We start from the raw sequence: 14,835 nt of genomic DNA, 5'->3' as shown, positions 1-14,835 counted from the left end.
AAAGGAATGTATAAAATGTTTTGGTATCTTTATACAAAGGCACCATGTGCATTAAGACCATCTATGCCTTTGCCTCAAGTTTTACCATTACAAGAGCTTTCATTTGGGAGCACATGTGATACATCATCATGGACATAGGAGTCCAAAATGTGGTACAACTAGTGACAGATAATGGAAGCAATTGTATGTCTATGGGATGTATACTTAAGGAGAAGTTTCCTAGCATAGCATGGGCTCCATGTGCATCCCATTTCCTTGACTTATTGAAGATGTTGGGCAAATATCTTGGGTGAATGACATTTTCAAAACCGAAACAAGGATGGTAAGAGATTTGTGAATAAGAGGCCATCCGTTGCAAGCATGTTTCAAGCCAATAGTATACTTGAGCTATTGAAGCTCTTTGCCACTAGATTTTCTTATATGTTTATTGTATTGGAGAGGTTGATACAAGTTTGTCCAAATTTGATACGGACCATTGCATGCCATGAGTGGCTTACATGGAGTGAGAGAGAGTCTCCAAAGCCTCTTGCTTTTAGACTCAATACTTTAAATGAGAGTTGATGGGTTGAGGCAAAGGTATTGGTGAAATGTCTCACTCCTATTTACATTGTATTATGTATCATTGATATGAAGGGGAGTACTTTAGACCCTCTATATGAGTATATGAATAACATTAGCGAGGCCTTGCCTCACAATAGCTTTTTTTTCCAATACAAGTAAGTTACTATTTAACTTTTACATATATAATTATTCACAGTCAACCAATTGATAATTATTCTACTTTCAAGTTTCTAACTTATTTTATCTATGATCCATCATTCTTCACTCTCAAGGGTTGATAAGATCTGTGCAGTATGGAATACACAATGGCATTGGTTCCATAAATCAATCCATATCATGCATATCTTACATCCCCTTTGGTGCAATGAGAAGCAATACACTAGCAAGGAGTTGGAGGAGAGCTTCATGGAGTACATGAGGCATCTCATAAGGAATAATCTAGATATGATGAGGATAGTAGAGGATGATTTGCTAGCATTCCACAATCATTCTCTTCATTTTGGCTGACCCACAACCACACTTTGAGAGAGGCAACTTCAACCTGTCTCGGTGGGAGAAATACAAAAATTGTGCTCCTACTTTGGTATGTAGCTCATGACTTTTATGTTTTGAATCTTGATAATTTAATGCATTATGCAACCTAGGTAACATGTTCTATAATCTATTGTCTATGTAAATGTTGATTTTGTGGCTTGCCTAGTAGCAATCATCTAACCTCAATCTCTTAAATTTGAATAGAAACACATTACCATTCGTGTCCTCTCATAAGATTGTAATTGACGGCCTACTAAGAGAAACTGGAGCACATGGGCCCTTTGTTAGTAGCAGATTAGTCAGTTCATGGTTGACTTTGTACTTGTGGTACAACAGTCTGGACTCAGAGATTATTTAGGCATTTTATTTGCCATTATTTATTGTGGTTTGGCATTATTTACGGCCAATCGACCAGCATTTAATGCTAGTCGACCAGTCCTATTTTAGGCATTTATTTGTCATATTTATTATCAGCCGCCCTCCTCCACATTCATTTATCACCTAACAATTCTTGGGGAGAGGGAGCAAGTGCCAGTGCCTCCACAGTCGGTGACTCACATTGCTTATGTACTATCTCATGTCTTGGTATATGGATTCTATTTCCCGAGCATACTTCTAAGTTCTCATCTGTATTGTGTTCTTTCTTTCCCTTTCGCCTTTGTCTTGTGTTTCAGCAGTTTATTTCAGCATATGTTTATGCTTCCATTGTTGCACCACTTCTAACATGGTATCACATTTCAAGATTTGTGTTTCTGTTGTGTTTTTCGACTGATTTCAGGACTATTTTCCCTCTTGTTGATCAAGCAACTACTGCTCCAATAATTAGGCAACCAGTTTTGCCTTTGTTTTTTGCTGATGTCAACATCGTTGCAGCCTCCGCATCCATTTGAGCCTGCATTTTGGTGCCTCAACATCCCTTCTTGGGGTTGGGCCTTGCATTATCAGGTCGTTTTTGCTATTTTTGGTAGTTTTTAACTAATTTTTTGACTTTTTACAATACTTTTTGTCTTATTTTAATCAAATTTTGGGTTATACTATATGTGAACTCTTACTTTTGCAGTCTGTGCTCGTGGTTTGGTTGTGTTCCCTCTCCCAATCCCTTCTTTTCTCTGCTTCTTTTCTAAATCCTCTCTAGATGGCTCCTCCATGCACATCCATTGATGACAAGCTCCATGGACCTGATTATTACATGTGGAGTGCGGTGATGAAGGATTGATTTATCCAGAAGTGGTTATGGTACATGGTTGGTGGAGCTATAGCACATCCTCACCAACCTTCTCCTGTTCCATCTAATTTTGATGAAGACAATCATGAGGAGGAAGTGCTTACATGGGATTCGAATGATGCCCGTGCTTATTTGGTATTACTTCGATGTATTTCCAAAGAAGTCCTACCAGCGGTCATCTCCTGTATGACAGCTTCAGACGTATGGTCAAAGTTGCAATTGATGTATACGAGGCTCCTTCCACCATGAGGGCCATTACTCTCTATGGCCAGCTCCAGCAACTACAATTTGAACCCAAGGATACGATTCAGTCGTTCCTACTTCGAGTTACCCAACTCTAGGACTAGCTTCGCACTATGCAGTTTGCCCTATCAAAGGCACATATTGTTGGTACGGTACTCTACAAGCTTCCTTGGGAGTTTGATGGAGTGGCGAATGCCTTATGGACACAGACATCTACCACTCTTGTCAGTTTTCTTCATATGTCCTCGATGCTACTTGAGCATGAGGCTACTTTGCGACTACAGGGGAGGCTTCCATCACATTATAGAGGTTCAAGTGAGGTTCTTGCAACTTCAGAGAGGGGTTCAAAGATGAAGAAGTCGAAGGCCCAATGTTACCACTATGGCAAGAAAGGTCTTTTACGGAAGGACTACAAAGAGTTAGCAGCTTCCATGAAGAAAAAGGAGCAAAAGATGTAGCGGGATACGGACTCCTCCGACGAATCATCATTTGCCTCAGATTCTGACTCAACCCCTCCGGTCAACAAGGCGAAGTCCAAGGTGCAGAAGGGATCTTCTTCTTCAAATCGTGGGAAGGGCCTGGTGGCCCCTTTCTCAACTGCTTTCTAGTGGTGGTGATGAGGTCATCCCTCACGACTCTCCAATGCCAGAGAGGGAGTGTGAGAGAGTGGTGAGATGGGGCATTCGTGCCTCATCTATATTTCTATACAGATGCACCAGATCTAGGGAGGGACATCCCTGATGCATCAGTCTGGCAGGTACAAATCCTAGAGCTAGGATTGACATCCACGTTCATGAGGGGCTGGTTCTTTGACAAAGAGTGGGTGGCTTTCGTCTAGAGCTCACATGAGGGGACACTTTGGCGGTCTGGCCAAAGAAGGGGAATTCATGGTCATTTATGCACTATGGCATTGGTGACAGGATGGTCACGTGTGCTACTTTAGAGGCATTGTTGATAGACATTGAGCACTGCTATGATCTTCTCTATCTTTAGGAGCTGGTACGATCGACATCAACATCAAGTTCTCTCTAAGGCACCTTGGTGGTGGCTTGCGCTACTACTTGGGTATCCATGGTTCTACTCTGGTGGACATTGTTGTATGTACTATAATGCGACATTATCATTGTATATTGTCGTGTATCAGATCACCCATGGTTTGAGAGAGGGTGTTAGTGTATTAGTCTGGTTGAGTCTGTACTTGTGGTACAGTAGGTTGGGCTCATAGATTATTTAGGCATTTTACTTGTCATTATTTATTGTGGTTTAACATTATTTGCAGCCAATCAGTCAACATTTAATGCCGGTCGACCAGTCCTATTTTAGGCATTTATTTGGCATATTTATTGACAGCCTCCCTCTTCCACATTCATTCATCACCTGACAATTCTTGGGGAGAGGGAGCAGGTGTCAGTGCCTCCACAGCCGGTGACTCACATTGCTGTTGTACTATCTCATATCTTGGTATATGGATTCCATTTCCCGAGCATACTTCTGAGTTCTCATCTGTATTGTGTTCTTTCTTTCCCTTTCTCTTTTGTCTTGTGTTTCAGCAATTTATTTCAGCATATGTTTATGCTTCCATTGCTGCACCACTTGACACCCTCTTCCATACTAAAAAGAGCAACAAGCTCACAACTACCCAATTGGAGCATTTAGTGTTTTGTCATTGCAATCTCCAACTTCTTGAGAAGACCGCTCTATCCCCTGAACCTTCACAAGTAAATTGGTAATGAATAGTATTATGTATAATTAACTTTTTAACCTTGATACTTGTCATGACTTGGAAGTTGGATTGTAAATTGTGATATGTATACGCATTGAATATGTTGAAGAAGAGAAACTCAAAAACACAAGAAAAGCACGGTGATAATGCACTGAATAATGCTATGAGAAGAAAAGTTGATACAGTGGAGCCAAAGCTCAAAAGATAACTATATTGTCATGTCTGAATCAGGCAGCAATACCTGTGGAAATCTACACTAGTGAAGGGAGCAAAACACAATCCTCCGGGCAACGGGCTATCAAAGTAATCACTGAAAGGTGAATGATAGATGTCAAGGGAGCGAACCGTAGTACTCTAATGCCGTCAAAGATGTGGAAGATGATCATTAGCTGTCGAGGGATCGAACTGTAGTCCTCTGATGTCGGGGAGTGATCTCAACACAGCAAAGCGCAAATCCCTAAGTATCGAAGCTGTCAAGCGTAGGAAGAGCAATCCAGATGTTGACGTTAGGTGGATAATGATAATACCAAATGATGGAAGATGAGCCAAGCTGCAAAAATGCAGGTCTCAATAGCCATTGTGACAAACGAGTTACGCTAGGTGATGGAGCCAAACTACAAAAATGCAGGTCCTAGTAATCACTATGATAGACAACATCAAGTGATGGAGGAGAAACAAGGCTGTAAAATGCAGATCCTAGTAGTCCCTATGATAGATGAGTAATGAAATCATTGATGCTCGGTGATGTAGATTATCGCTAGAGGCTAGGATGTTGATGCCAAGCTAGAGATAATGACGCAAGGCAAGGAGATCACATTGAAAAACGTAAGTGAAGGTGGAGCCTAATGGAGAAGAGTACTAACGCCAAGTAAATCATGGTGATGCTAGGTGAAGATGCCCTAAACGCAAGGTCTGATGAACGAACGAGATGCCTAAAGCAGAGGAAAAATGATAAAAGCAACCATGAGCCATGAACTGCAATGTCCTCCTAAAGGGGTGTGAGAGCGATGGAAGGGACTAGTGAGAGAAAAGTGGTAGTGGTGACCGAAGGAGGTGATCAAGAATGACTGAAGAGGGGTGGTAGGAGTGAATGAAGTGAGTGCATATTTATAAGTATAAGCAATCTAGAGTGGCCATTGAAAAAGTGGTCAAAATGTGGACACCAAGTCTTTTTGGGACTATCACTACAAAACCCTAAACGAAGTGTGTAAACTGAAGAAGTGGTTTCTCAATAGAGCTATTAGCGCCAGTGCATAAGACTCGTACATAGAGGAGAGCTAGAGCAACTAAAGCGAGAGCTACACGTGGTCGTGCATCACAAGCAGAGTCAGAACCAAAGTGTAAGATTGAGGTTGCTTCATTATCTTTTTAATTAGCATCCTCAGAGTCGAATAAGGAGATGATGTATGTATCCTCAGAATCCAGATGAGTCATGACTCATAATACTCGAGTCAATTTAAAATTGCAAACTCCAATTGCTAATCATTCATTGATATTGATATTTAGTACTCAATAGTTACTAATACCCAATGCTCAATGCTCACTGGACTTTGGAGTTTGGATAGATTGTTCACACAACATAGCTACATGTATCATTATATCTTAATTTTACTTGTTATACATCTTGGCTGCACTATTTTGTATATCAATCTTCAAATTGTAGATGATCTATGAGTCATAAATTATAATTCATTTTGTTGTCTTAAGTTTTAAAAACTGAGTCTTAACTATGTTAAGCTATCTTAAGTTTTAACTATTGAGCCTTGACTCCACTTATGAGCCTTAATACATGTAATGAATTGTGAATTTAATTATATGACATGGATTCAAAGTTTTATATGAAATTTGAATACATGTTTACATACACATATAATACTATATTTATTTAGTATACAATCCAAAACGTCATTTTTCCATTTTCAAAATTTGACCGAAACCCTGAAACTCCATTTTTTTTCATTTCCATTTCTTCTATTTTCGAAATTCCCCTGTACTATGCTTGCATGGGAAGCTTTTGCCAAGTGACAAGTCTTTTCATTACATTTTTCAATAATTTTTGAACCAATGAAATTAATTTTCAAAATATTAATTCTGAAAACTAATTTAATTATTAATTCCTACTCAAAAAAGTAATTGTGCTAACTAATAATTAAATTGAGGCTAGGTCAATTTGTCATCCAAGTATTCTTGAGCATTCATTAGTTACTATAATGTCACCACTGACATTAATGGCTAATAAAATGTTCCATGCCAAAATCTAACACCAAGTACCACATAGTACCTGTCAATATAACTTATAACAACTTTTGCCTTTGACACCATTGACTTCTCAAAGTCCTTGGCCTGTCATTATGAAATAACTAACTTGTACTATCACATGTGCATCTCACATTTGCACATCACATGTGCGATCTATGCTAAAGCGAGATCTTATTCAACAATTACCTTAGAAATTGGTAAACAACCCAACTTGATCTAAAAAGAAAAAGAAAATTGTTTCTACAGAGTTCTGAACAAAGCAACATGTCCACAGACAGTCAATCTTGATGTTATGTCGCCAAAACTATAGCCCAAAAAAAAACACACACTTGTTGATGATATGATCAAGAAGGCAGTGGTAGCAGCACCGACAACAGCAGCAATCAAGACACAGGTAGAGAGGCAGATCGACAAATTGGGACCATGCAAGCAGAAACACAGCAGAAAGGCCTCGCCCAAAAGTGCACATCCCAGCCTGCACTATACTTTTCTGGTCGCCACACACCTAGTTTACAAAGTCCCCCAGTTCACAAGAAGAGGTACCAAGTGGATGGCTAGACCTTCATCACAATTGTCTCCATCCCTACTTTTTCCATACTCCCATGATCATGTGTATGTGTATTCAACACTGGGAGAAAAACCTATGTTTCTTTATGTCTTGAATTTGACCTCTTCCAAGCATCCTCAAGAAACAATACGTACACATCCAAGTAAATTGGGATGCATCTTAGGAACCAGGCAGATATCCATTTCTCCTTATTCACACATTCAATTAGATGAACTTTCCATGTATACTACAATTTTTAGGGTGATTATCACATCCCACAATAAAACCATGTATCAAGTTATCAACCTCAATAGGAGCCCTCCCAAGGCTTTTCCACATATTTGCATCATCTTAACGCTTCCACATTGTTTGCCTTTTCCAATGAAGCAGCATATGAATACACACCGAATGTTTTGAGCACATTATTAGAGTTGATGACACAAATGCTACAATTTACTTTGTAATGTCCAAGCAAATACATCAACCCAAGCAACTCTCTCCATCCCACTTTTTCATACTCCCATATTCATATGTATTTGCATACTGAAAACATACAGAAAAACCTATGTTTCTTTATGTCTTGTAGATGACCTCTTCCAAGCATCCTCAAGAACCATGGAAAACCTCGAGTCCACAGCTGTGTAATCAGCAAGATAAATTATACATACACCTCCAAGAAGATTGAAATATGTCTCAGAAACCAGGCAGATATCCATTTCCCCTTATCCATACATTCAATCGGATGAGCTTTCCATATATATTACCACTTTGAGGGTGATTGTCACATCCCACAGTAAAATCGTGTATCAAGTTATCAACCTCAATGCAAGCTCCCCCAGGTCTTTTCCATGCATTTGCGTCAATTCTTAACCGTTCCATATTATTTGCCTTTTGTAATGAGCCAGCATACGAATACATACCTGACATTAAAGCATACCCAGCAGCATTCCTGTTATCGGCTCTAATTATGTGCTCAAAACATTCGCTACCAAGATCAAAACTACCATGTACTTTGCAATGACCAAGCAAAGACATCAGGCCAATACAGTTGAACCCATACGGTGAGCTATATAATAGGTCCTCTGCTTTTGTAAGCTGTCCTGTGCGTCCAAGAAGATCAATCAATGCATTATAATGTGCCAATTCTGGTGTAAATTCAAGATCTTCTGCCATATATTTGAAATGCTTAATACTATCTGCTGCAAGACCCATATGGCTACAGGCCGACAGGACGCAAAGAAAAGTCATTGCGTTAGGCTTGACCTCCCCATTTTGCATGTCATTAAAGTATGTGAGGGCCAATTCACTGGCATTATTGTGTGTGCAGCCTCCTATTATTGCATTCCAAGTCACAATATCCCTCCATGGCAACATGTGAAACACTCTTTGTGCATCCCCAAGTTTCCCACATTTGGAATACATATCAATAAGGGTGTTTCCAACAAAAACATTGGTCTCAGAGCCACTAAACAATACCTGACAATGCAACAGCCTTCCCTTCTCCACAGCTGCTATAGAAGAGCAAGCTTTCAAAACACATGTCAATGTCATATCATCAGGCTGCATACCAACCCCAAGCATCTGCTCAAAATAGTGCAGAGCTTTGCTCACATGCCCATGTTGAGTATGTGCTGCGATAATTCTGCTCCATGTATCGTGGTTTCGACAACGTAATTTGTCAAAAATACTAACAGCATTCTCAAGGCTTTCACAAGAAGTATACATGTCAATAAGTGTGTTCTCAACAAGGACATTTTCAAGGCCCTGTTCTTTGATAAAGTAGTGTATAAGTTTGGCGATATGTAAGAGTCCATCATTGGAACAACATTTTAAAATCTCAATGTATGTCACATGGTCTACCTCTGGACCCTCATTTTGCATCTTGCTGAAGAGTTTGAAAGCCTTCTTGATACAGCCACTACGACTGTACCCTGCAATAAGTGCATTGCATGTCACTACATCACGTCCTATCAATCCATCAAACACAGTCTCCGCTGCTTTCAGGCTACCACACTTGGCATACATATCAATGAGAGAGTTATTCACAAGCACATCATGTTCAAAACTAGTTGCAACGATAGTGGCATGAATCAATGCTCCCCTACTCAGGTTGCCCTCATCAATGCAAGATTTAATTGCATTGACATATGCAACTTGATTAGGTTGGGTGCCCATCAACTGCATCTGTTGAAAACCTTGAAAAATGGCAGCACTGAGTCCATGATATGCATACGAAGCCAGCATTATTCCCCAGATTCCAGAATCCTGGTTTGAAGAATCAAAAACTCGGCAAGCATCAGAAAGGCTTCCACATTTAGCATACATGTCAATAAGTAAGGCCTCACTTATTGACTCAAGACCACTTTGACAAATACAGCTATGAATCAGCATGCCGTCTTTCAGGTTCATCATGCTAGAACAAATTTGCAGCAGGTCACCAGAAACTTTGGATGAACTCAAATATTCAGCCTGTTGTTGCTGAAAGCAATCAGCAATCAGATTGCGTTCCTCCAAGTTTTGAGTAACTAAGGGACTCCATGTCATAGCACGTTGGTACAACAATGTCTTAAATACCCTTTCTGCATCTTCAAGCTCCCCAAATTTCAAATACATATCAATGAGAGCACTTTGAACACACAAAGCTGAGTCACAAGCACTTTCTAGCACAAAACCATGAATCATCTTCCCTTGCTCAGGTGCCCAAATCTTGACACATCCTTTCAAAACAATATTGAATGTGATGTGGTCGGGCTTGACACCCTCCCGATGCATTTGTTTGAAAAGATCAAGAGCTTCCCAGTAATATCCATGCCACATGTACCCTCCCATGAGTGATGTCCATACCAGAAGATCACGATTATGAAGCTCATCAAAAACTCTGTGAGCATTTTCAAGGTTTCTAAACTTGATATACATGTCAATGAGAGAACTACCAATATGATTATCAGTCTTGAACCCACTTTCCCTTGCCTTAACATGGATTTGCTTTGCATAAGTCAAGGCTGTCATATTACAGCAGGCTTTAAGAACACTAGCAAATGTGTTCCTACCTATTTCTATGCCCTCTTGTTGCATTTGGCAAAAGAGCTCAAAGCATTCCATATCATAACCATGACAAGCATACCCAGTGATCAATGCACGCCATATCACAGCATCTCGATCCTTCGTTTTGGAAAAAACATCACAGGCACTTTTAAGGCTACCGCATTTGGCATACATATCAATGAGGATACTCCCAGCAAATGCATCTGACTCCAATTCATTTTGAATTATGTACATATGAATCAACTTTCCCTCTTGCAAAGTTGTCATGTTGGAACATGATTTTAATATACTGATGTACGTAACCAAACTTGGATCTGCACCCTCAAGCCTCATTTGTTTGAAGCATTGGAGGGCTCTGTCACCACAACCATTCTGAACATAGCATTCGATGATCACATTCCATAATATAACATCTGGCTCTTTACACTTGACAAACAGAAAGTGTGCATCCTCTAAGCTTTGACACTTAGCAAACATATTAATGACAGCATTCCGAATAAATGCAGGTGCCTCACAGTTCTCTTCAATGACAAGGCCATAAAGAATCTTGCCATGCACCAGGGTTGCGGCATTGGCACAAGCCTGAAAGACTGCAACATAAATATGACCATCTAACTGAATGCCTGCCTGCAACATTTGACAGAAAAGGTGAATTGCTTTCACACAATCCCCATGCTTGGCATGTGCTGAGATGATGGTGCTCCAGGCAAAAAGGTTTGTTTCGGGTAATTTTTCAAATACTAGGTTAGCCTTTGGTAAATTCCCACAAACAGCGAACATGCGGATGAAGAGAACTCCTAGATAGGGATCCAGATTTTGCCCATCCTTTAATACGATTTGGTACAGCTTTGTGCCAGTTGAAGAATCTTCCCGTTTCGTGCATTCCTTCAAAACAAAACTAGCAATGTCAATAGGTGCTTGCAGACATTGACGGTCCAGGGAGCTTAAAATCTCAACAACTTTATCTAATTGCCCCTGCAGGCACAGATTCTTCAATCTGGAGGTACATGGATGCTCGACTGCTTTATCGACTGCAGCATATCTGCACAATGCATATGGTGACTGTGTTTTGTGGCACAGTGACACAAAAGACCCGCGCATTCCACCTGAAAAGCCATCACAAGGGAAACTGCCTTGGACAGAGGGACTGAATCAAAGCTTGGGGGCAGCCTGCCACATGATACCAGCAGCAATCCACCTTCGAAGTGCGCATGAAAAGCAGTGCACATCCGGCTTTCGACAACCCCGAGCGATGAAGTCCAGCCCGACCCTGGTGGCGCAGTTAGTACTTGGAGTTCTTCTGTTTCTGAAGAGTAGGAAAGTCGATGATTTTGGTTCTATCATTTGTATCTAGGTGACTCCTTAGTTTCGGCCCTGTTTTGATGGCCGGAGGAACAGCTTTTCCTATTGTTGACTCGATCATCAGCAAAGCATGTCGCAGAGCCTAACGGGGCTAAAGGATTGACGTGCTTGCAAGGTGTTGAAGGACTTACATGTGCAGCTAACCATGTGCAACAAGACCGTCACCAGTCTTGAGGAAACTAATCGACTTCTTGAACTCTCTCGTTGCGGCAAGCGCCACCCGTCGGCCTACATCTGACATGCGTAGAGTAAAGGTCATCCTAGGTAGACTAGAGCTCCAAAAACATTAAGCATTGCCCCTTTGAAACGAGGCATTAAATCAGAACATGCATCGACTCATGGCTGTACTCCACCACTCCTCTTTGGAGTTTCCCCTAGAACAAGTCTCTTTTTAATGCGATAACGAGTTTAGATTATTGTTGTAGGGGCAAATGCACATCCTCCAAAGAGTAGACTTGGGGCATAGAGCCCCTAACTCAACAAAACAAAAGGAGCAACAAGTATATCAAAGCCTGCTGAAAGCCTTGCAAGCTCTCTTGTAAACATGGGCTCTGGGCCTAAGCACCCTAAAGATACTCTTGAGTTCATTTAGGCATTTCCATGCCAGATCGTCAGCATCATTTCTAGCAACTCCTTCTACTTTATGCAAGAGCGCATTTCTCAATCTCCATGTTTCCAACAATATGAATGCCTTGATCATAGCCCATATTTGCCATGATTCATGGACTATGAGCCCTTGATTGCCTAGTAGTGCTTAGCTCATTTAGGCATTTCCATGCCAAGTCGTCAGCATCATTTCTAACAACTCCTTCTACTCTATGCAGGAGCACATTTCTCAATCTCCATGTTTCCAACAATATGAATGCCTTGATCATAGCCCATATTTGCCATGATTCATGGACTATGAGCCCTTGATTGCCTAGTAGTGCTTAGCTCATTGCTATGGTGCTGTGGAAACCCATTTGGAACATCTTCCTCTCCAGTTTCTTCCAAGCAGCTCTTACTGGTTAACACTCCCAAAACAAGTGGGTTATATCTTCCTCCTTCCTTCTACACAACAAGCACAAGGGGCTCACTCCTTTGAACCTTCCCAATTTGTTCTTTGTTGGCATCTTCTTGAGGAGAACTCTCCACAAGATCACGTTTAATCAGTGGGATGGGGTTGATTTCCATACACGCTTAGCTCTCCTCTTCCACTCCATGGTGGTGTCATTAGGAAACTTGTTTCCCCAGTTATCCTTTAGCTTCATTAAGAACTCCATGGTTCCTCCTTTGAAGTCGTAGTGAATAGTTGCTTTGCTCGACCACTTTTGCTCCAAGGATTGCTAGAACTTGAGAGGTGAATCCTCTTTCAGGGTGACTAATGTGGGCCATTCTGGCTTTTTCCTTCGAGATACCTCCACTAACCAATTCAACTCTCTATCATTCAAATGATGCTCCTCCTTCACTTTATCCCACTACTTCCATGTCCCCAATTGGGGGTCCCACAGCTACCACCACCTGTTTAAGCCTTTCCTAAAGATGTTGAGGGAGGGCAAAACACAAGTTTTTTGAGCGAGCTTTTCTAGGCAACTTCCATTTCTTATTCCACATAGTCCACTTATTCCACCCACAGATATTTCCACCTCCACTACTACCACCTCCATCACCACTACCACTAAATAATTAATTAAGTATCTTGATTTTACATTAATTAAATAAATATTTAATTAAATAAATAATTAACTAATTAACTAATTACTATGATTGAATATATCTTTATTGATTGTTTCATATTAATTAATTTTAATATTTATTAATAATTTAATTACTTAATGAATTTAATTTTAATATGTTACTTCATATATATATCTCGCATATCAGAAGCTCGATGGCGACAACTACCGCATCTGGCGCGTGATGATGTTGGCCACTCCTAGAGTCCTATGATTTGGCGGAGCTTGTACAGGAGGAGATCAATCAGCGCTCGGTGAGAGATGATTCCAAACTCTCTTCCGATGCTCGTGCGGAGTTGGCCAAGGCACAGTCTCACTGGGACAAACTGAATGCGAGGATTCGTTCCTTTCTTTTTCTATCTTGTACTACAGCCGTGATAGCTCACATCGAGCACTTGACGGTGGCTCGGGAGATATTATATATATATATATGTTTATTAATAAGTTAATAATTTAATTAATAATTAATTAAATAAATCAAATAATTAATATTACTAGTTAACTAATTATTAATTAATTTTCTTAAAAAAGCAAAACACAATCTTGGTTTGAGAGAGAGAGGGGGGGGATTCAATTTTTTTTCCCGGGACCCCCTTAAGGGAGAAAGAAATTTTGAAAACCCCCCCCCCCCCCTCACACAAATAATTAATTATTAAAACTAAGTTAATTACTTAATTAATTAGTTATTTATTTGATTATTAGTAATTATTAATACTAAGTTAATTGGTTAATTACTTAATAGTTAGTTAATAAGTAATTAATAGTTAGTTAATTATTGATTAGTAGTTATTTAGTAATTAGTTAATTAGTTTAGTAATTATTACTTGGTTATTTAGTTATTAAATTAGTTAATTAGTTAATAAGTAATTAGTAGTTAGTTAACTAAGTACTAATTAGTTATTAAAATCAATTAATTAATACTAATGTGATTAAATAACACTAATCTAAGAATTAAATAATCAATTGATACTAATACTAATAATTAAAATATATTAGTTATACTAGTTATTAAATAAATAATATTGATAATGAAAATTAAATAATTAATTTGTACCAATAATTACTAATAAATAATACCAATGTAATTAATACAAATATACTATAATTAATACTAATATAAATAATTACATCTAGTAATAAATACTAGTTAGTACTGATACATAATTAAATAATCAATTAATAGAAAAAATTAATCAATACTAATTTGTTTATTATTAAGTAAGTTGATTTAATAGTAACTAATTAAATTAATATCATCTAAATTAATATTCTTAAAAAACAATTATATATTTGTTAACTAAGTAATTAATATATTATTTATTAATTGGCTCACTATAGAGAGAGAGAGAGCACGAAACTTGTGGAATTTCTCTTCGCTTGGAAGGGGGTGAAGGGGATTTTTTTTCCATTGAGAAGGGGTTGCTGCGACAGCAACTCCTTCTTGGGCAAAAATTAAAGCCACAAATCCACTTGTGACTTTCTTTTTGCTCGAGAAGGGGCTACTGGTGACCCCTTCTTGGGCGAAAAAAAAGCCATAAGTGGACTTTGGCTTTTTTTTTTCACCCAAGGAGTTGACAAGTGGACTTGTGACCTTTTTCTTCGCACAAGAAAGGACTACAAG

At 39.3% G+C, this 14,835-nt stretch overlaps 1 protein-coding gene across 1 annotated transcript; it reads right to left on the bottom strand.

Moving 5' to 3' along the window:
* Positions 1-6,526: 6,526 nt before the first annotated feature.
* On the bottom strand, positions 6,527-11,810 carry LOC148025147 (putative pentatricopeptide repeat-containing protein At3g01580). Its single transcript, XM_087694889.1, has 2 exons — positions 11,631-11,810; positions 6,527-11,541 (listed from the first exon to the last, which is right to left on the bottom strand). The coding sequence occupies exon 2, from the start codon at positions 11,236-11,238 to the stop codon at positions 7,786-7,788; it is 3,453 nt and encodes a 1,150-aa protein (XP_087551015.1). The 5' UTR covers positions 11,239-11,541; positions 11,631-11,810; the 3' UTR covers positions 6,527-7,785.
* Between the last annotated feature and the right edge of the window lie 3,025 nt (positions 11,811-14,835).

The sequence above is a fragment of the Lygodium microphyllum genome, chromosome 15 (assembly GCF_053477565.2).
Source record: "Lygodium microphyllum isolate KBCC chromosome 15, Lygodium_microphyllum_v1.1.10, whole genome shotgun sequence".
Taxonomy (NCBI): domain Eukaryota; kingdom Viridiplantae; phylum Streptophyta; class Polypodiopsida; order Schizaeales; family Lygodiaceae; genus Lygodium; species Lygodium microphyllum.
This window is presented reverse-complemented; position numbering and strand designations above follow the sequence as displayed.

Bases quoted from the DNA above. Each gene is read 5' to 3' on its own strand.
- LOC148025147 (XM_087694889.1), bottom strand. From the start codon at position 11,238: ATGCGCGGGTCTTTTGTGTCACTGTGCCACAAAACACAGTCACCATAT.